Below are 22887 nucleotides of genomic sequence, written 5' to 3'. Positions count from 1 at the left end.
ACCATTTTTCCTCTCAAAGAAATCAATCTATCGAAGTCAAGCACCAGACAGATGCAGTACCTTCCAGTAGAGCATGTTAAATATAATTTAAAGACATTCACTCCCTTGAGTTCTGTTACCTGCACGGGGCTAGGAGCAGGGTGGCTTCCAGCATGTTGGCTTTGCTGCTGGCCAGTTGGTGTGGCAGAAGGCTGAGGATGCGGAGGATGCGGATGCAGGGTAGCATTAGGGTGGGCATACTGCTGAGCAAGTGAGCCAGTGGAAACTAGGATGAAAAAGAAGAACATTTAACAACAGATACAAAACATGCATCTCATCAAATCACCATCTGCACTTGAAGATTTCCATATATCTCAAAACATACTGTAAATATATTCCCTCCCCCCTCTAAAAAATATTTATCTTGCAAATAGCTGAGTATCTTACCTTGCTTTTGTGTAGTTTGGTTTTGCAGGAAAGTCTATAAATAACCATAATTAGACAGTTCATCTTCCCTAGTTTGACAATGTAACAGATACTACATAGAAAAAAGCAGTATTTAATCTTTTGTTTTGTCAAACAGACCAGTTTAAAATATCAAATTTATCATTTTCATACAATTTAGTTTTTCCTGAAATACACTTTTCAAAGGTGTTACAAGCCATTTTTATTTCCACCATCCAAAAAATTCTTTGGCCTTATACCTGGCTAACCTCACCATGCTACTCTTCTGGAAATTGCTCACAGTACAGTCAGTGTAAAGTACACTGCATGTACACTTAAGAGCTATAGGGACACACAGTATATACATAACAGCTGAGAAAACTGAGGCTGCTTGAGCATCAAATTTTTGCTGAAGCCAGTATCTTGTACTAAAATAACGTATCTTGCCTCTCCCCTCAAGGCCAATTACAGAGTCTGTTCTGGGTCACCACCATTCTACAAGCTTCTCAACACTGCCATGAAATTCTTAATTCCTTGAAACAGTAGCAAATAAGGTACAAAATTCAAAAAAAGGAAAAAACTTAACATAAAACTTTCACACCAGTGAAACTACATCTGTTGCTACAGCCATACCAGTCTCCAACAACAAACTACTATCAACAAGTCCCTCCTTGAGGAGTCCTGGTCTGTTCTGCTTCAAAATTAGCCACACTAAAAAAACATATATATATATATAATTTTTTTTAACTTCTGAGGGAATCTAAGAAAGTACAAAAAGCCATAATGCTAGCAAGTCTTCCTTTAAACACAAAGCATGCAAGCTGAAAGCAAGACCCTAAGAAAATGAAGATACTTTGCCTATTCCCTTCTACTGCTTTTAGATCTTGTGCAACAACCAGTCCACAGTTTGCAACTACACTTCTGCATGTGACAACGCGCACCACTCTCTCCAGTATTACAGCTTGTCAAGACCAAGGCTAGTTTTGCTGACAATAGTGCTAAAAGACAAAATGGTCAAAGCAAACTATCAACCTGCTCCTGAATCTTCCCTCCAACTGCTCTGTATTTATTTTGGTACCTTTTTGTTGTTCTGATTGAATTACTGCTTACTATCAGGTTACAGCTTTTTTAATGGCATTTGTATTATATGAGAACTTGATGGCCCATGAAGTGCCTGTCTGCAGCATGCCTTTAGAAGTGATGGGTTTTCTAGTGGTGTTTTCTTGCCCTAGTAAACAAACCTGAGAAGCAGGGCACAGGGAGAAACTTCAAGTGCAACCATTATGCAGCAACCACCTGCCCCATGTGTTCACTGCTAGTGAGGTATGTTGTCTCCCTTTTGCGAGTAACTGTTTGCTGCAGCTTCTGATGAGCTGTACTGTGCTGGGCCCTAGGTTCATGAAGACACAGAATAGCCTGAGTGTATGTAAAGGATGAAAGACAAGATGGGTGGAGAAAACGGACAAAAATGTAGCTGCATCTGAAGGCACAATACTATTCAGCAAAAGCAAGTCTCAGAAAGACAGCAACCCTATTGTGCTCTATTAACCAGACCTGACACACTACTACTCTGTGCAAATACTTGTTTTCCTCCAGTTTGGCTTGTTATAAAGCTTACAAATACTAGTTCTAAAATATTCAAACTCACTAGAATACATATAGGCAGTTTCTTTTTGCCTAATTGAGATTTTTCTCCCCTGTACAGGCCACTATGAAGGTCTCTCCTTTAGGAAATGACTGTCTACCACATTTAATTTAATCCTGCACTGCTGTCTTGAAAGCTCTATTAAATCTTTACTGAGCAAATCTGGTCTAACAGTGATGTGCACTACAGTTTCAGGCTATTAATGCAGATGAACTTCATATACATTTGTAATCCTAAATTCTTGCAGTCTGGAGTTGATCCTAACATGCATGAGTATGTAAGTGTACTTAAGCATGAGTGTACAAGCATATTCATACACTATGAACATTTCTGAGAGGGGTTTTAAAAACACCTCCATATTTTCTACACACACTGTCAAAACTACCAGTACCTTCTGCCATAGCACTTTGTTACACTTTCAAATGCAAGAAGTCTTTATTTTTTTTCATATCACTACTAAAATTTATTTTGCAGCAGCATCCCCACTACTCTTCTATCTGACTTTCAAACATCACTCCTTCTTACAACAAATACGTGAAAACTATCAGTGGAAACACTGATCATTTTTACAGTATGCAGTTTACAGCTTCCTACAGTAGGAAATTTCTCAACCTCATTATTACACACACTCTGAAGAAGGCCAAAAGTTACTATCTCTGTCAAAGCAATAGAAATAAATGCATAGAGGGATTGACTTGCTTGCCAAAGGACATGCTACCAGAAATCTTCCTCAGCTCTCATCCCACTGCCTCAGCCACAGAGCTGGCATGCCTGACTATAAATTAACTTCAACTCCATTCAAGAGGTTTTTAAATGTATATGAAAATTAACTCCAAGTTGTAAGATATTCAAGGCTTCCCACATCCTGCCACATTACTTGTTAAGAGCCCCTGAAATAATGTGGTACTCCCTTAAACCATTTGTTCAATTCATCTTCCACTCTTTATAGCCGAGAGAATAATAAACTAAGTTATTCTGAAGCAGATACATTATACAATAAAACTTCACAATGAAGAATTTCTCGTTTAAGAAACCAGTTAAACCTAGGAATAGTACCCTAAAGAATAGATACAGAAGCAGGGGGAGGATCAAGTTTTTGTCATAGTAGCAGCTCTTCCATAACCTTCTAATATCTTTTATCCATAGCTTTGCATTTGAAGTACTAGATTTTTTTTATACTGAAGAATTTTTATTTGCCTAGCTTCTTCTCTCCCCCATTTTGTCTTTAACAAATCACTCTAATAAAGCTCTACAAGTTTGGCTAAAACTACTTCAGATGCTGCTGCAAATTATGTTTTAATAGTAATATTAAAAGTGCCTTTCAAAAAAACGTTATTTGGACACTTATCTAAATCCTGTACAGATACTGCATACAAATCAAGAATGGTTCAGGACGAGTGGCAGCAAGTCTGAAATACATGCACAGATCTTTGTTAGTTCAGAGTTCAAACTTCAACTCTAGAAATGTACAAGGTTTTCCATGTTTAGCTAGTATAATTAATAGTTCGTGACAAGCCAATCAAATCTATGAGACTAGCAAGCCTGTGAAAGAAGTCTTGCAAAACAGTCATGAGAAATTCACCTGCTTAGCCATAACTAAAGCACTTTCACTGTGACTTTTTTCAAGTATTTTTGCCTGTTCATCAAAACAGTTCACTACACATATCAAATAGCAAACAAGATAAGACAGGAGGTGGGGAAAAAAAAAAATCACCAATTATCCAACATTTTCCCCCAATTGTCAGTACTTTGGAGATTTTTCAAATGACCATCTAGTATCCAAGAAAGTGCTGAGAAAGCTCTAGGAAAAGACAAAACAGCTCTGCGTATCTCCTTGCTGCAAACAACATCAGCTCATTCCAACACAAACACGCTGTTTTTCTCACCCTTTATGCCTTAAGTTCCTCGCTCCCAGAAATACTCCCTGGGCTAACCTGCTTCACTTCAGCATCTTTTTGATCAAGTTGGTTCCTAACATGAAATATTTAGCTGCACTAACCTTGCAGGGATACACAGTGAAAATATGTGATTCAGTAATGAAGGGAGCAAAAAATATCAGATGGATTGAATTACTGAATCCAACTCTACAAAAGTGCAACCCATTTTTTCTGAGAGGCAAACAAGTAGTAGTCAGCCATCAAACCCACAGAAGGAGCTGAAATCAAAAGAGGTCAGAGCAGCAGAAACCAAGCAGAACTCCCAGCTAGAAAGATATATGCAAAAACCATAAAATGTAATTTCATATTTTCCCTGGTCGGAATTTCAATGCTGCCAATGGTGGTCATCGTTGGTCATCATCCAAAGATGCACTGAGGAGCCTATTTTCAAGAACTGACCAGTGAACAAGCTTCAAAACTATTGCCAGACCCAGTAAGATGGTGAGGATAACTACATTTAAAAGACCTGAATGGTAGGAAGCAAAGAAATAGCAAATGTTTCTTTCATAATACAAACATTTAAAGAAGTCATTTTACACAGGTAGAGTGGACTTCACTTAAAAGATTATCCACGAAAGGAACGAGCTTATTAAAGTTATTTCAGTGCACCAAACCAAGACACATGAAAACAGGACAGGTCAACATCCTACAAGACTAGTTCATGCAGAACCATTTCTGTACAAGAAACACAGGAAGTCTGTTCCAGAAGAGATTTTTGGAGAACGAGTGGTATTCCCCACATCCCTCTTGCATGAGGTAACTCAAAAAAAAAAAAAAAAAAAACCCAGAAGAGTGCCTGGCATAGGCTGCATGGACTTGTAGACAGACACAGCAACAAGTCTCACTGCAGGACAGAAGCAAGTACGAAAATACCCTGAAACTGCAAGTCCTCCTTTCCCATGTCTTTGGCGACAGCTACAGTTCATCCTGCAACCACCCCCCCGCAACCAGCTTTGTCAAAGTGCTACGATGAACACCAACATACAAGGCAGTATTTTTTAGTTATCTGCCTTTCCCAGTACACGTACGCAACCAAAGTCTGTATTAGCTGTTGTGTACTGAGAGCGTGGAAAACATCAGCCCCTCTCCCATTGCTTACACTGATGTCACCAGCAACACCACACAGGAGCACCAGAGCCAGGAGCCCTTGTCTAGTCACTCTCATTATAATAATGACAAAGTACATTGTTCACAGCACTCCTTCAGTGGCACCAAAGTGACTCTACAGAAAACTTCCTTCACCTCAGCTGCAACTCAAGTTATTTCCTCCCAGGGGCTCAGAATTCAAGCCACAGTTTTTTAAAGAGATGAGGCGCAAGATACTTTTCCTTTTAGGCAGCTGATTAACTTGCCAAGTTTCAAACCTCCCATTTGGGCCATGAAAGAAAGGGAGTGAGGCAGTTCACCAGGTTTTAAGCAGAGGCTATCCACATGCAGCGCTCACTTCTGGTTGCAGATTAAAAGACTGGGTAGTAAAGTCAGAGATTAGTTGACGTGCAAAATACATTTTTTAAAAAATGACAAATCAGTTTCCTGTGGTCATATAAATCTGTTCAACAGCTTCACCCACCCCCACCCCACCCCGTCCATTGAACGGAACCTTCCTGCGTTTTCCACATACTGGTTTGGTGCAAGGAAACTTGTTCCCTCAACACGTCCCATTCCTTTAACATCTGTTCTTTAGAAAGTGCTTTTCTGTACAATCAAAATTAGTACAAAAAACCCAACTCACTGGCAAAGTAGAAAGAAGGGCCTGTCTCCTTGCTGTATGGTATTTTGGGACATGCTGAATTTGGGAAATAGAAAGGTAAATTAGCCTCTTGCCACGTGCATACTTCCCGTCTTCTGGAAAGGTCAGTGTCATTTTTTTTTTTAAATTTTTTTTTTTGAAGATTGTAGAACCATGCAGATATTTTTATTTACTTAGGTGCTTTAGAGCTGGATATTTAGTTTTACAAATGAGTGTAGATGAAACAACACAAGTCTCAAGTAAGCCTTCCTTCTTAACTGTGACACTGAGGTCTTCAGTTCTTAATTAACACAAATAGCAACTTTATGTCAATTAATGGTCTATTGCAGTCCATTATAATAAGAAGGTTAAAACGTAATTACACTAAAACAGAAATTGGCCCCTTGCTTTTTCAGCTATATTACTGTCATTCTTAACATTTCCAAGACACCTTTGGTGACTGGTTCACTCTTAGTCCCTGGAGAATCCTCTGAAGTTTATATTATATCCACCATTGTACTATCAGGGTAATAGAATTTACTCTACTGCTGAGACAGAAACCAGATAAAGTTAGAGACAACACCAGACCAGTAAAACATATGCAGAAGGGGAAAGGGGAAGGGAGAATGGGGACAGAAATGAGAGCACAAAAAACAGGAAATGCATCTGTATAAAACCAAGGTCTGGTTTTACACAAGTTTGTTTTTAAACACAAAAGTTTTTCAGAGGAGTCCAGTTATCTGAAAACACAGGCAATTCAGCTATGTGGTAAATCTAACACAAGTTCATTGTCACAGGAATGAATATATCCACCCTCGACTTAGATAACCAAATTTTCTACTAACAGCACAAGACAAGTTTGGGTCTTTGTGCGACATAGAGCAAGCAGCCAAACTGCAAACCATGGCCAGCAAACTCTACCAGCCCAGTGATACTGGTATCGGGGAGATCACACAGAACCAACACTTCCAAGACAGACAGTATGTTCTAAAACCAACGTGCAGTTTAGCAGGGCAAGAATGACAACTCCGCGTTCAGGTATGTGCGTGTGGCAGTTAAAGGTGTGTGTACTGCTCTGCTTCAGCAGTGCCTGCATTTCAAACTCTCCTTGACAAGGACATTTAAGTTGCTCATGTCTCCAGAAGTTATAAGCTGAATTGTGTAATAGACGTTTTTATCGTCTGGCTGGTAGATGGGAAGAAAGATAGTTGTTTGAACATCGTCCTTCCCAATTGTGTTTTGAGGGGAAAAACCCAACAATTTAAACACTCCGTCATATGTTTAGATGGGTCTACTGGTGACCACGCAGCTCAGCTGCTTTGCTTCTCTTCAGCTCGTCAACAGCGGGTTGTGAAACAGAAGCAGGACACTGTAACAACTGGCAAAGAAATCCCAGAAGTGCAGAAATATCCCATTAAACAGCATTAGACAAAAATACTTTTCTTTAAAATGGAAGAGTGCTTATCAACAAGTGTAGGTCACTGCATGTATTTTGGATTCAGCAACCTCCTTCACAAGACAGGAAGGAAAACAAAACCCAAATTTTTGGCAGTGAGGGTAGTTCACTTAATGGATCAACAGGCATTTCTCTTGGCTGGCAGGCAGTTACTACTTGCCACAGACTTTGAACTTGTCCCAAACCATTAGTGAAGATGGAGTTTCAGATCTCACCAGAAAATATTTCACACCTTAAGAATACTTCATGAGCAGTGCCCCCCAACCCCCACATCTCAGTGCAGTTGTCCTTGCAGACATCTTCTCTCTACCACATACGCAGAAAAAAAATTGAGTGAATTTTGCAAGAATTATCTCAAAGAACGCACTAGTACGTTGAAGGACAGAAAAGCAGTATAGGCCACTGAACCCTGATGTCAATGGGGGAAAAAAAAAATTAAAAAATAAAATAATAATGTGTTTTTTTAAAAAAAATCAGATAGCCATTTTAAAGAGCCAAAAGGAAATCTGAGAACTTGTTTAAGCAAGTGCTCCAGAAATCAAAAGCAGCAGTGGTTGTTGTTTCTCAGGAAGTTGTTATTCTGTACCTTCAAATTAGTTTTAAGAGAGGACCAGAATCAAATTGCATTGGTATATTTAGTTCAAAGATACTGCTGATAAACTTAAGATTCCCAAAATACAGAACATAAGTTACGGATACTTTCTTATAGTCACTCCATCAGATGTGAATGATTCCAGCACGTTGTTCTTTAGCAATGTACTCCATAACCAGCTTATATTTATCACCTTAGGCATTTCTACATTTTTCCCAAGTGTTCACATATCGATAAATGGAAGCTGAAGTGAATACGTTACAGATGGACACATTTTGAGGAAACACAATCTGTCTAAGCAAGGTCTTCAAGTACACAGCACATGGAAGACTTGCAAAAATCTGAATTGAGACAGTGCTGCGCTACATCAGAAGTCATTTCATGTGTAGCTAACTGTAAACTTTGTAGTTATGGGTATATTTGAGCCAATTCATGTTCACTAGGCAATAAACACGTCTGCACATGGCAAGAACATACTCTTAAAAAAAGTGTCTCATATGGAGTTCATGATCCAGCTGGGTTGAATGGTTTCAATAACAAGAATTTCAAGCACTTGATCATTTACTGGGAAGGTGGGAGAATATTTAGAAGAGTGACCAAGTAGCTACTTGAAAGAACACAGGAGGACATGCAATTTCTGTTAAATTAGGTGCTCTTGGGAAAGTAATATTTACATTACATGGCAGGAAATCCCAAAGAATTCTCAAGTTTGACCCAACTTAGTTGTTTGCACTGGTAGGTAGTCACCTACAACAGACAAGCTGCAAAACCAACACAAAATGAGATCTAACAGTTGTAAGTTAGAATATCAGTGAAAAAAGTATACAGACATCTGATCAAAGCCAACCAAGGGAACAGGCTTGCACTTCAATGCTGTAGAACCCACTGGTTACAGAAGATAAGGATGGTGCACAATGGGAAATTGCTAGGAAGTCACATGCAACCATTTTGAAGCAAATCTCAGATTATCTCATGTTTGGTTTTATTTTAATTAGGATTTGAAAGGAGAGTTTTCACCAATAAAGGTCTGAAAGCCTTTGATCATTCACTTTATCGGAATTCTATTTAATCTAATGAAAAAGCAAACAGAAGATCTGTTTACATGGACACCTCAAGCACAAGAGTTGAAAAGATCAAAGTAATACAATTAGCAAGGACCTGTGAGAAAAGACTTAATCTCTACAAGTAACTTCCATTTCAGCTTCAGCACAAATGAGCTGAAATGTTCTTCCTCCAAGTGTCAAAAAAGGTTTCTCTCTCTTATTTTTGTTTCTTAGCTATGTTACCATACCACTGCAGAGATCTGACAGGATGTTTTCAGATGGGTAAGACACAGACTTTTTAAAATCAGAATTAATTTCACACTAAACTTCAGATTCTTAGCCTCGTAAGTTTTCATGACACATTATGGACTTCCATTAAGTAGCAGTGTAAAACTAAGCACCGGAAAACATACAAAGATGTCTAAAGGTACAGAAAATCTTTTATTAGAATCTAAGTCAATAATATACGTGACCCAATAAAAGTCTTCCTCAGATGCTATAACAAGTATTGAAATGCCACGTTTTCAAGAGACCATCTGCTGTTTTGACATTTTATGACAATTTCCAAGCCTTCTAGCAACCTTGATTCTACCTCTTTCCAATAGCATGTTTTGCAGTGAGTTTTTTTTCCTCTGAACTGGGCATTGATTCATCATACATTTATAACGTTTTAGAAGTTCTTTCACATTTTACTTTGTAACAAGGTAACCCACATTTTCAGCACTTCACTGTAAGTGAAATATGCCCATCTGATAATGCTGGAGACTAACTGTCAAAGTCAGAGCAATACATGAGCTATTTCATATACTTATTCTTGACTTACCAAAAAAGAAAGGTAAGCAACACATGTTTTATTTTGCTTAAACAGCAGTGTTCATACTGTTAATAATGCTAGTAGTATCATAAAGACAGCATTTCACTAATTGTCAGAACTAAAGTCAAGTTTTGAAACTGAGGTCATAGCCTTGCAATAAAACAAGTCCTAATTATAATCAAGAAACAATCAAGGGATGTTGTGTCAAAAGCATCAAGAGAACTTGAACAAACTTCTTTCAGCAGATATTCTTTAGCAGCTCCCAGGTTGAAATTTCATCTTGGTCACTGGCATCCTACTGAAATCAGCATACTTGAGTTTTCATTTTAACCAGGTGGCTCAGTTTTCAATGCTCTGCTCATCATCTTATGAAATATAAACCACATCTACTGGTGTAATCTGAATGATACCCATGTTTGAAGCTCGAGATTAAATACATCCCTGCACAACATAAGAACTTAAAAAGTTACATATAACACAAAACGTTTCCTACCATACATAGCATGCGTCTGTTCATGCGCACCATACTGTGTTGCAGAAGAAGATACTAAACCAGGCTGTGCGTGTGTTGGTGGTGCCATCATTCTAGCGTTGCCCTGTATTACAGGGCTATAAACATGAGGATGCTGCATTCAACAGAAATAAGGAAACAGACAGTTAATTGGAGGACTATTACAAAGAAACTAGTGCCATCTAAACAATAATTATGTACTTAGTAATAGCTTGGCCTTACTAAAATGCAGAGCAAACTAAAAGATTTCATACTACCACCATTACCCCAGCTGTTTCTAAAAATTCAAGGACATTTTCTGCAGTAGGGTAAAAACTGACAAAAACCATCGGCATATCTAATTTTTGACACTCTAATAATGTAGTAATCTTATGTATGTAAGTATATATTTATGCAATTACATATGTATATGTAAAAGCCTTTGAAGTAAGAGAAGTACACTTAATAGTTTATTTTTACAACATATAACTAGGACATGTCCTCGCCATGACCTGAAAGGAATTCTTCAAAGAGCTAAAAAGGTAGTATCAATAATAAGTGCCAACTTCTAAACTGACCTTAAAATTTGTTACAGGCTTTGAAGCACATTACAACACCACTAAGTATGCTCCAGAACACAGAAACTGTTCTGAGTGACTTCTTATGACTGGAGACAGTAGGGCATTTAGGACTGAGCCACTTAATTATTTCTGTTTTGACTTATCACGTACACTAAAAGCACTCTTACCTGAGATTGGTAGTGTGGCACATGCTGCACAAGAGGCTGATTAGGAAACTGTTGGGGACTATATGCAACATATTGTGTTGAATAAGCAGGTGGCGTAGCTACAATTGGAGGGCCTGCTGCTGAGGCAGGATGCATCATGGTGCTCTGATGATGTTGATCTTGCCGTTGCTGTGGCATATTTGGTACTAAGAAGCAAAGAATGCATCACATTAGAAGCACAGGACAAAGAATGACAATCTTTCTGAGAGGTTTTACATTACAATGTCACTGTGACCAAGTGCAATATCCTCACCCCTCACCTTTAACCACATATTAGAACTCTAGCAAAAAGGAACAGCATGAAAAGGAGTTCCTCCAAGAAACATTTGATTTGCATCACTGCCTTTGAGCCATGTATATGGCCACAAACCCAGGCCTGCTTTTTTTGTGAAGGAAGGAAGAAAGGTGGAGGGAGAGAAAGACTGACAAGAATCAGTAAGGAAAAAGAAAGGTTATATCAGGATACCTACATTAATCAAATTTGATCCTGTCCCCTTCAAAAGGCTTAATTCACCCTCTATGGGAACTACTCAGCAACTGTTCCATCAACTGGAAGGCTGAGTCTGTTAAAATTACTTGTGCTTATGGCTGAGGAGAGCACAATAAAGGTCTCTACGCAGCCGCAATTTGAGGTATTCACATATTTTAAGCTCTGTGCTACCCCTCAGGATAGCAGAAAGCAACTTTTAGGTCACAGTCAACACTGAAGGGGACAAGTCAACCTATAAGAAGAGGAGGAGTAGGAATAATTAGAGGGAAGAAAGATTAAAGAGAGCAGAGCACTGTAGTGTGGGACTACCTGAGCTATCCTGGCAAGACGACCAACCGAACCACAGCAGCAAGGCACTCGGAACAAACTAATTCAGCCTACTAAGCAACAGGGCATGAGAGTTCAAGGTGAGCTCCAGCTTGCTGCAGTGAGGCTGTAACTAACAACTATGCTAACTCAAGCACCTGTAAACTCCACTGCAGTGTGCAATGTAGACAGACCCCTTAGAGAGAGGAAAGGAGGGAAATGTTGAAGATGTCAGTAAATTCACTCAATGATGATTGTATTTACACTGAAAATCAATAGAAAAAAGTAAATACAGGATGCAACTTGAACAGTGTAAAGGTACTGAACTTTAACCCATGCAGCTCCTTCAGGACCATGCTGCACACAGGATGCATATGCAGAAAATAATGAAATTTAAAAAAGGAATTCAGAATAGCAGAGCAGCCTCACACAGCAAGTAAGTACACAGCAATATATTTCCGATTAAAACAATCAGTGTTACCAACCAAAATATCTCATGGGTCAGGCCACAGTAAAGTTAGTGTGTTTTAAAATAGAAATACATTGCAGGTTTCTGTCTTCCCTACATTCCTAAAGGCTACTTGTTTATGTCTAAACAGCAGAACTGCTCTTCTAAACAATTTCCTCCTCCAGTGACTGGATCTGCAGCACTGGAACCTATCATCATGAACCACTGTATAAAACTGCAAGAAAGCATATACTGTGTAGAATTAGAGCATTATCTGAAACATGACTATAAAAACAAGACCATCATTTTTCTGCTTCTTCACTGCACTGCACAGAAGAGTGCATCTCATCACACGTGTCCTCCTCTCCATAGTCACAGGTGTCACTTGTTAAAAACATGGTATTGTTAGTCCAGCTGTTCATTTACTGTTGCAGAAGGAATGCAAAAGAACAAACTGGAACCAGCAAGTTCTTTCCAAAGAGTAGCATACTCTTTCTTAAGAAATAGCGATTTTGCTTGTTGACAAAAAAACCCAACTGTTAAAGCACCATTCAGGGCTCTGCAGTAAACCAGTACAGAAAGTTCCCTTTAAACAAACCTGTAACATTTATGAAATACAGGAGACGATCAGCTTACCCTAACATTCCAAGCAACAGAGACATTTTCCCATTTGTCAAATCCAAACCCAGCAACTCCCCACTACTCAAACTTCTCATGTTTTGGCTGAATTAGTTCATCTAGAAATGCATTAGCATTTCCACTTACTTCCTTTTATTAAAAATACCATTTAAAATACCCATCAAATACAAATTAACATGGATTAAAAAATGCGCAAACATTTGTAATTTATTCATGCTGCATGCAGACTAAGAACCAAACAGGCAGTATTATTCTCACCTTTACCTGCTCTATATGTCTTGGCTTGGTTCACTGGCATGGGCGTCATGGGAATAGGATACAAAGGCTGAAACAGAAGGAAGAGTTGAAGCTATGATACTCCTTTAAAAAGTGAGTACGTATCGGGTGGGGGCCCACTCAGTTTTGATGTGTTTTACTCTGTTATGTTACATGGTTTATTGAACTCTGCCTAACCTATGATATTTTCTTGGATCACTGTGATTAAATCTGCGTGTACAAACAACTAAGACCATATGGTTTGCAACAACTAGTCAAGTAACGACACTACTGCGACTTCAAGCAATGTACTAAATCAGACAGCTTTGTAACAGTTAAGATTTGAAATCCTAGTAATCCTTACAATGACCAGAAACTAGGGGGTCGTAGCTGGAAGCTAAGGACGAAGAAACAGTTGCTTAGAACTTAAGGAGTAAGACTATGCTTAGAGGACAATAAATGTGAGCAAGACCTGCTGGAATTTACAAGTGTTTGAGACTATTAGAACATCTAGGTTGAGGGACTACTGGAAAGAGTCTGTATTTACATAGCTAAAACTCAACAACAATGTAATTGTGCCCATATTTACAACAGTAATACACGCTGTATCATTCCACTGTTTAACTTAGATCTCGTAAGTCTCCTCAACTTGCTGACAATCATCTGGAAAGTCTTAACAAGTTTGCAGCATATGCTGCACTTTACCTGCACGCCTGGACTCACTGGAACCGGGTACATCATATTTGGTGCAAAACAAACAGGCTGAGTGTACACTGGGGTTGGCTGCTGATGACCCACCATGGAGGGGCTAGGTTGAGCTTGCGGACGAGGGGAGGTTGGTGTAGTAGAAGGTTTTGGCTACAAACAGAGTTCAGCAATGCATATGCAAGATTAGTTTGATTATCCTCCAAGTAAAAGGTTTGCTTATAAAGGTCTACTCAAAGACAACGTTAAACAGTATCAAATAACTTACTTGAGCAAAAGATCGAGGGTTGAACTCTTTTGCGTTAGGATTAAGCGTTGATTTTCTAACTTGCCTAAACATAAAGAACAAAAAATGATGTTCAGCATTATTCTTTTACAAGCATATCTGCAGAACTCCCTAACAATTAAATATTTAAAGAGACAAAATACCTCATTTCCATCTGAGAGTCAGATTTTTGAGAACTCAAACAACACATGGCATGCAAAAAGCCACTCTTACTGACAGTACTTTTACTATACTTATCCATAAAAAAGTTTTCCTGCTGTTGATACTACAGCTCACATGAGCCAGGAAAACATGTAAATAAGCATTTAGATATGGATTAGGTATCAACAGGACCAGAGTTCTATATGCAGCTCTGCCACTGACTCATGAGATGACTTCCAGTACAGTCACTTCACCTGTTGTTTCCTCTGTATAACAGAGTACTTACATCGGCCATATAAACATTAAGATATTACACATTCATAACAGCTTTTTCTACAAATGGCTAAACGCTAGTAACAGATGTGCTTATTCTAAAAGGCGTAATTACTCACTCAGAAGTATCTTTCTTCTCCTCTTTATCCTCTTTATCTTGTTTACTTCCAGGCCCAGATGTCTGTACACCTTGTGAAGTTACCTCAGGCCCTCGCTTTTGCTCAGAACTATTACTTATTGAAGGAGAAATACTTGGACTATTAGGTTTGCTACTGCCACTGTTAGAGTTAGTATTACTGCCAGTTTCTATGATAGATTCTTTAGGGGTTGATTCTGTCTTTTCTTTAACTACATCTCTTGATTTTTCACCTTCTCGGCTTTTGTTTAGCAGCTGATCCACTGCATCTGAAGAGGAACTTGACTGTAACTGAAAAAAACCCAAGGAACGTATTCAGTAAATTGACATACAGAACTAGGGAGAGACAATCTAATGCTATCCCATACACAGAGTCAAATACAGTCCCACAGGCTTGAATCTTCTGGAAATGACCTTTTAAAATATAAATTTCCATTTCTACTAGTAAAGCAATCTAAGAACATTGACAATGTTTTAAGCCTCACTGTTAAAGAAGGTCTTCATTGACTCAGCTGACCTATATGTTGATTAGAAAGTGACAGGGAAGTTTAAGACAACCCTCTGGACTCATCCCCCTGTGTGATTTAACAGCAACACCTGAAAAGCTAACCTGATTTAATAAACCATTATAACCAGGAAATAAGTAATATGAATTCTTCCATTTTCCTCAGCAAAACCCTTTAACTTTGAAACAGCTCTTCCATATGGAGCATAAATGTGATAATTATTCGTACCTAATGATCAAACAAGTACTATTTTCAGTGTACAGTCAATATGCACATTTACAGGTATTAGGCAATTGTACCAGCAAGAGTCAGCATTGCTTTTATAATATCTAGCATGAATTCTTATAGATATTTTCATAAATTAAGCACAAGTAGTAAGGACCTGTTTTCCTGTTAACACATGCAATTTATTCAATTCATTAAAATAATTTGGATGCACACGAGAACTATGATACCATTAAGTTAACATATGGAGAAACTTACCCTAAAGTCATTCTTAAATTTCTTTAAATCATCAATCTGTTTTCTATGTTCTGAAACAATTGGAGATACACCTGCCAAACAGAAGACCAACATTGTCCAAGCATTTCTAATACAAGTTTTATATACAACTGTCCTGGTTTCAGCGGGGATAGAGTTAATTTTCTTTCCAGTAGCTGGTATAGTGTTATGTTTTGAATTCAGTAAGAGAAGAATGATGATAGCAACAACTGCAAACATCAGTGTGTTAAGTAGTATTTATACTAAGTCAAGGATTTTTCAGCTTCTCATGCCCAGACAGCAAGAAGGCTGGAGGGGCACAAGAAGTTGGGAGGGGACACAGCCAGGGCAACTGACCCAAACTGGCCAAAGGGATATTCCACAGTATATGGCATCATGCCCAGTATATAAACTGGGGGGAGTTGGCCGGGGCAGGGAGGATTGCTGCTCAGGAACTAACTGGGCATTGGTTGGTGAGTGGTGAGCAACCGCATTGTGCATCACTTGTTTTGTATATTCCAATCCTTTCATTATTATTGTCATTATTGTTATTATTATCATTATTAGTTTCATCCTTCCTGTTCTATTAAACTGTTCTTATCTCAACCCACGAGTTTTACCTTTTTTCTTCCAATTCTCTTCCCCATCCCACTGGGTGGCGGGGAAGTGAGTGAGTGGCGGCATGGTGCTTAGTTGATGGCTGGGGTTAAATCATGACAACAACCCTTACGTTACCTTTTTGCAAATTTACAAATGTTTACATGTCTAAAAATGAAATACAGCGGTATCATTTTATCTGTAATTTGGTATAATTCCATGAACTACATGTATGAGCACACAAAAATACTCTGTGAAACTATGGCATTACATAATTGACATATCTACAGTTCTAATGCATCACACCAAGACAGAAGCCCTGAGGTGCAGGGACTGCAGAACTCAGCTGAACACAAAGAAGCATCCAATAAAACTCTCAAAACATAACATGCCAGCATTTCAAGACATAGCAATTAAAGGTGAAACACTGATCAAGTTCAACAACATGAAAAGATTTTTTTTGAGAACTGAATGAACACGCAATGCTGCAGGGAAAGCCAACTTTAAGGCATAATAGGAAGAAGTACAGTTATAAAAAACTATGCTGACCACAATGCTCAGAAGTATTGTGAGCATAGCTCTAAGTAGAAACACTCATTCAGTCCAAAGAGAGCTAAAAAACAGCTTTGTGAGCAGGAAAAAAAAACCAACAAAAGAAGGGGGGGGGGGGGAGAAAAATAAGAAAAGAAGAATAAAACAAGTAAAAAGAAATCACACCATCCACATGAGCAACACTGTGTTGATGAAATGAGTCAAGAACAACAGTTAAAATTGTAGGTCTGCCACTTCAAACTGCATGACCGAATTTTCACTGTAGAACACCCAAGCCAGATTGCTTCCTAGTCTTCTTTAAAATGCTAACTACAGCAGTCAATACAGCAGGCTTGGTGCTTAGAATTCCTAATTACTCAAGTATATATGAAAGCTTTCGATACAAACCTTTGTTTTCAGGTTTAGGAAAACTAGGAGAAGTCTCACTTGGCTTTATATTCTCCTTGTTTCCAGTTGCAGAATTTTGCCTCTGGTCCTGAAGCCTAGTATCTTTAGCTAGAAAAGAAATTGCCAAAGTTGTTTTCTTATACACAACTCAAACTAACCAAAGGGAGATGGCAAGACAGAAACAGAAGAGAGATTTAACCATGTTTAGCTTGCAAAAGAAAAACCCTACGTTACACATTTTATGCTACTTAGTTAGGGCCTGGAGGGTTATCCGCCCCCCTTCCCCACCCTACTGTCTTTAAGTCAAATGAAAAAGTCCTAGTCAAACACATCCCCCTCATCATACACAGAACCTTAACTAGGCTGAAAAAACTATAAACTGAGAGCAAATTATTTTCAATAGTCCAAGCTCTTCATACAGAAGGCTACAAAGATTTAAGAGTTCTTAGACATTTGACTGTGCTCTTGAATATGTGTCACCCCCCTCCTTTCACTATGCTCAAAACATCCTTTGAAACCAGCTGCCTACGTTTCTTTAAATCAGAAAAAACAGCTAGGCACTCAGTTTGAAAAAAATCCTCAATCAAGTCAAACACCTATAGGCCCATACTACTTAAATGGCAGAAGAAATTAAGCATACAGACTTCTTAAAAAGCCTCTCTCCAACCTTAGTTTAAAGCTGGCATCATGAGAAAAGGGAAACTCACTACACAGTAAAATTAAACACATCAGAAGTTTTCTCACCATTTAGAAAGCAGCTTTGCTCTTGTATAGGCATATTCATTGTGAAGGATTAGGGAAAGGGAGCATTTGCACGCTAGCAAGGGAAACTTACCTTCGCTGGAAGGGGTAACTGCTCTGTTGGATGCAGGGCTGGCAGGTGTAGGAGAGGCAGCTGGAACAGGCATGGCAACAGATTCAGTGGGAATAGTACCAGGCTGAGGAGAAGGCAGAGCTGGTCCTGTGGGAGTGCTGCTCTGCCTTGGAGACCTAGGCCTGTGTGTTTTAGGGGATAATCTCGGAACTAGAAACAAACAGGAAAAAACAGTTATAGGATAAGCTTCCTCATCTGCTCAGCAGTTTGCTTATTTTTAAAATTACTAAAAACATGCTTTAAAATACTTGGTGGAACATTACATAGTAATTGAAAACCTGTTTACCTGTGAGGTACACCTCCTAGTTCTTTACAACGCAGCATTTCAGATAAGTGGTGTGATTTTTCTGCAGATTGTCCCCTAATACATATCACTGCCCTGTAGTCCCACCATGAAACTGCAGTATGCTCCCCAGCCCCCCATTAGTGCAACTACAACAGCTCACATTAACACAGTTTCAGGCAGAACAGAAAAGGTGGTCAGGTCTCCATACAAACAGATGTAAAACATTTTTAAAAGGGCTGAAAAAAACACATCCATTTTACAGCATCCTCTTTTGGAGGTTTGTCAGCTGGAAAAAAAATAACATATCCTATTGAAAGAAGATTATTTGATGTATATTTTTGCCCCTGTGTTAAAGCAGCAAGGAAAGTTGTATATTCTTTAAATGGTAAGTTGTACCTCCTGCTTCCTGCTCATCCCACTGTGGCTAGTTAGTTGCTTTACGTCACATAATAACTTCAAGTGAGCGAGGAGAAAGAGAGATAAGTTGTTTAACAGTCCTACTTGCATGTTAATAACATATAAAGTGGGGGGTGGGGAGGGAAGATGAATCAGAGATAATGCCAGAACAGAAGAGTTTATTTAAATCTTTTCCACAAGGCAACAGGTCTATGGGGGTCTAATTCATACCTTCTTTCTGAAAAATGCATTCCCACTACCCTCCTCTAGAATTCTAGCACTGCTAAAAAGTATCAGACTTCAAACTGTCGCTCACTTGCCCTTTGATTCAAGAAAGCACCCAGCTGCTGACAACTCACTAGAACACGGCCTCAACTACAAAAGCTTGAAACTAGGGCCTGTGTCACAAGACTGAGCTTTAAATTTAAGTCAAATATTAATAAAAGATGTTAACTGATTCAAGAGAGACACTGACTATATCTGCTACTACATTACTTAGACAAACACAAAATGACCACTTAAAACCTACATAATTTTTAGAGGAAAAATATATCCAACTTAACCTGAATATCATTTCATCTTCTAACACCAACCTTCCTCTATCCAAACACCTTCATTTGTAAACCACAACCCAGTTACACTGCTATTAACCAAATTCAGTGATGCAATGGAACGTTATTTCTTGTCTCCTTCAATAACCTTCCTGAAAATTACTTCTTTCAACAACTAATTCCCACATTTTTCTTTCTTTTCTCTTCATACAGCACCTGACAACCTCTCTGCAGTTAGGACAATATTGCACTTGAAGGACCAGCTCACCAACTATTTTACTAAGCTATCTGGGAACATCCTTCTCCCACTTCATCTAAGCAAGCTAAGTTAGTAGACCAGTGTTTATTCAGAGCCTGAATTGTCTAGGAACGCAGTATTCTGCTTAGCATTCACACTCTAAAGTACCCCTGGCAAGCCATCTGCAATAAGCCAAGCTTTACCTACCCCCACTGACAACTGATGACCACGTCCCACCTGAAGGGCTGCCTCGTGCCACTGCAGTAGTAGATGCTTCCCCTGGTGCATTATGAGATACAAATTCTAAGCCACTTGAAATTGTACCCCTACCAGTAGAGACTCTGTGACCTCGAGGGTGCCGTTGTGCCTTAGGAGACATCCGTGGAGGCCCTGAGAAAAAGAAGACAACCCCACACAATAAGTACTTAACGTCCATCACTAAGAGTACCCAAACATACCATCTCTTTTTAAAACTGGATTTAATCTAATAACTCTCGATAATGCAGTAATAAAGTCAAGCAGTTTACACTGACATCGACTAGAACCAGGGATCCACGAGACTAAAAAGGCCAAGCCATTGGTCCAGCCAGACTACCAACACACTCATCACCTTGCTATGACAGCTCACGTTCATTGATATTTAGAAGCTTTATCAGAATTGAAACAGGTATGCAAGTCCTGGATTTAAAATATTTGAATCCAAGTATCCAATATTGCTTACTGCAAGACAAGCCAAAAAGGTTAGTGGCCCAGCTCCCTCTGGATAAGCACAGTTCCAGGCTATCAAACATTTTCCAGAAAAGAAAAAATTTCCATCGCTTTTGTCAGGTGGTCAGTGATACCAAACATTTATCTACAGAGTAGTCACCACTGGCTGACCAATGCTCTTGGGGAATTTCAGCAGAGCATTCTGCACCAAGGCTAAATTGCCTGCAGCAGGTCACAATTCATTTACAAGTCAGCAAAATTGCAACTAAACAACTTATTGTTATCCCAAGGTTCAAGTCATGCATGTTTAACGCCAGAAGCTAAAGTCATAAGTGAATACGGTAATTCTGAACAGCTTATACAGCTGCCACAGAAGAGTTATACTCAAGTCTGAGCTCCAATACAGTTTCTACATCCTAACAAACATTTTCTTTACAAGATCAGACTCAAATGTTGATACTTCAAAAGGAAAAACTGTGCATGAACAGAAGACAATCTGACTGACTACAGTTCATTTTTAATATAGGTCAATAATAGAGAAAAGTTCAGATAATGGCTTTCTGATTTCAGATCAAGTTCTAAAATATCAAGTATCTCTTCTGGTTACATAAATCTTTAAATGTCAGCCCCTATTTTAACCATGAATGTAAAGTATACTTCAATCCAAATTATCTACAGGCAAGTATTTTAAAGAATACACACTTTCCAGCAATCCTCTTCTAGTAGTAGAAAGTAAATGTTGCAGTAAGCGGCAGTTCACTGCATGCCTGATAAATCAATTGCAAGAGCTAAAAAATAACTGAATTTGCATGTGGAGTCTCAGTATCTTACTAAATAAAAAAGCTCACATTGATAAATTGACAGTAGCATGCCATACAGAAATGCCTACTACCATCCACTTTCTGGTTATGGAGCATCTTGAGCATTTATCAGGCAAGCTGCAGAACAGTGTTACTGATTCAATTAGCAGGATGATGACTGTTCTCTCCCCCATGGCTCCAGTGAAGCCAGCTACAGCAGAGACTGAAAGCTTCCAGTGAGTTTAGTATAACTGGTTTGCGTTTTTCCAGGCTTGCTAGACCATATTGTGCAGGCTTGTTTTTAAGTGCACTTAAACAAAATAAAATAAAAATTTTAAAATGTGTTCCTTACTGTACCCTCGGAGGACAAACAAATTTAGTTCAGATACTTCTGCATACAGTTACCGAAGACTCATGGGTTAGCCTTTCTCTGCATATTATGACTTCTAGGGAGCCGACTTACTGTTCTGCCTCAATGCAAACAGATCTAAAGTCCTCTACAGATTCACCTTTGAAGCAGCTTATCCTATCCCATTCCACAGTGCACTTCTCTGAATACAGCATTTTTGTTAGTACTATTGTTGTTTTTTTTACAAAAGGTAATTCAATTATTTAGTTAAATTTGAAATGGCTTTTTGTGGAACAACTGTATTAAAATATTTGATACTTCATATAAATTTACGTTCCTAAAAATGTCCTCTAAAGTTATCAGGTCCTGCATGTTGCTGTTGGTTAAGTTAAGACACTGAGCAGCGTTTACAAAGCTGAGTTTATTTCATACCAACTTGGGAAATTTCACAGCTTTATTTTGTTTTTGTAAAGTTCTTCAAATAAAAAGGTTAATAGAAATAGTCTGATAAACTAAAGTTAAACACAAATTATAGGTTAAGTAATGAAGAGGAAAAACAATTTTGTAATTAAACTCACAAAGGAGTTAAACAAAGACAAACAAAAACATGAACAAATCGTGGTATTGTACCTTCTGAAGACATGCGTTTAGGCATAGTAGAGACAGGAGCTGGAGAACCATGAGCAGAGGGGTGAGACGGGGGCCTGGAGGGCCGCGAGGGGGGCCTGGAGGGCGGCCGTGTAGGGGTGGCTGCCCGAGGTGGAAGAGAGTTGGGACCTGACTGGTAGCGAGAAGGTGGGCGAGAGGAAGGAGATGGGCAAGGCGATGGCCAGGGAACACCTGACAGAACAAATGATATGAAGGAAAGTATAAAAACTAAAGAAAAATTATGGGGAAAAAGGTCAACAGAAAAAAAAAAGTAAAATATGACAAAATGATTTTTCATGTTTAACCCTTTGGGGATAGATTAGTTTATTTCTGCCACCAATAAAATAGCCTCTGCAAGGTTATTTCCTCCACTTCAGGTCAAATTTAACATCTGAATGTCACAAACTCCCCAAAGGGTTAATTAGGATCTACAAATACTACTAAGGAATAGACAGTAAAGTTTGATCTGTTAGCCTATCATAAATATGTTCTACAGTATGCATCACTCTTGACAAGGTCCTTAAATAGCTACCAGAGGTTCTCAAACAGTGGTTCACATATAGTATTGACTATACAAACTGCTATTTTCAAACCAAATGATGAGCAATATCAATTGTAGGAACTGTATCTTTACAAAAAACAGCGGTGTTCAGTGTCTGAATCCTGACATTTATGCCTTTATCAGTTATCTGAAGTATTAATGTAGTATTTTAATCTAGGATATAGGGTTCATTGTTTCCAAAACAAAGAAATTGAATTCACAAGCCATTCTGAATATTTTACGTATAACAAGTTCATTCAGCAAAGTAATAGGATGACAGAAACCACAAATACTACGAACAAACTTCAAGGTTAGCATTGTTTGGGCAAGAGTCAGTTGTACATCCTTTACACAGCTGACTCTGTATTTAAAAAGGAAG

The 22887-nt window shown here is 38.6% G+C and overlaps 1 protein-coding gene across 11 annotated transcripts in view; it reads right to left on the bottom strand.

Moving 5' to 3' along the window:
- The window catches only part of ATXN2 (ataxin 2), a 53150-nt gene that overhangs the window by 6135 nt on the left and 24128 nt on the right, over positions 1 to 22887 (bottom strand). For 2 of the 11 annotated variants that reach the window (XM_075041235.1, XM_075041236.1), the window contains exons 10-22: positions 21950 to 22159; positions 19670 to 19852; positions 17953 to 18141; positions 17118 to 17225; positions 15585 to 15655; positions 14579 to 14886; positions 14028 to 14091; positions 13760 to 13912; positions 13058 to 13124; positions 10878 to 11062; positions 10133 to 10265; positions 5738 to 5791; positions 120 to 265 (exon numbers count right to left, since the gene is read on the bottom strand). In XM_075041235.1, the coding sequence (XP_074897336.1) occupies positions 120 to 265; positions 5738 to 5791; positions 10133 to 10265; positions 10878 to 11062; positions 13058 to 13124; positions 13760 to 13912; positions 14028 to 14091; positions 14579 to 14886; positions 15585 to 15655; positions 17118 to 17225; positions 17953 to 18141; positions 19670 to 19852; positions 21950 to 22159 (1871 nt within the window). The remainder of the gene's footprint in view (positions 1 to 119; positions 266 to 5737; positions 5792 to 10132; positions 10266 to 10877; positions 11063 to 13057; positions 13125 to 13759; positions 13913 to 14027; positions 14092 to 14578; positions 14887 to 15584; positions 15656 to 17117; positions 17226 to 17952; positions 18142 to 19669; positions 19853 to 21949; positions 22160 to 22887) is intronic. The other 9 variants (XM_075041237.1, XM_075041239.1, XM_075041240.1 and 6 more) reach the window with 8 other exon arrangements.

Source organism: Buteo buteo, chromosome 11 (genome assembly GCF_964188355.1).
Source record: "Buteo buteo chromosome 11, bButBut1.hap1.1, whole genome shotgun sequence".
Taxonomy (NCBI): Eukaryota; Metazoa; Chordata; class Aves; order Accipitriformes; family Accipitridae; genus Buteo; species Buteo buteo.
The sequence above is the reverse complement of the archived record's forward strand: the minus strand, read 5'-3'. Positions and strand labels throughout refer to the sequence as shown.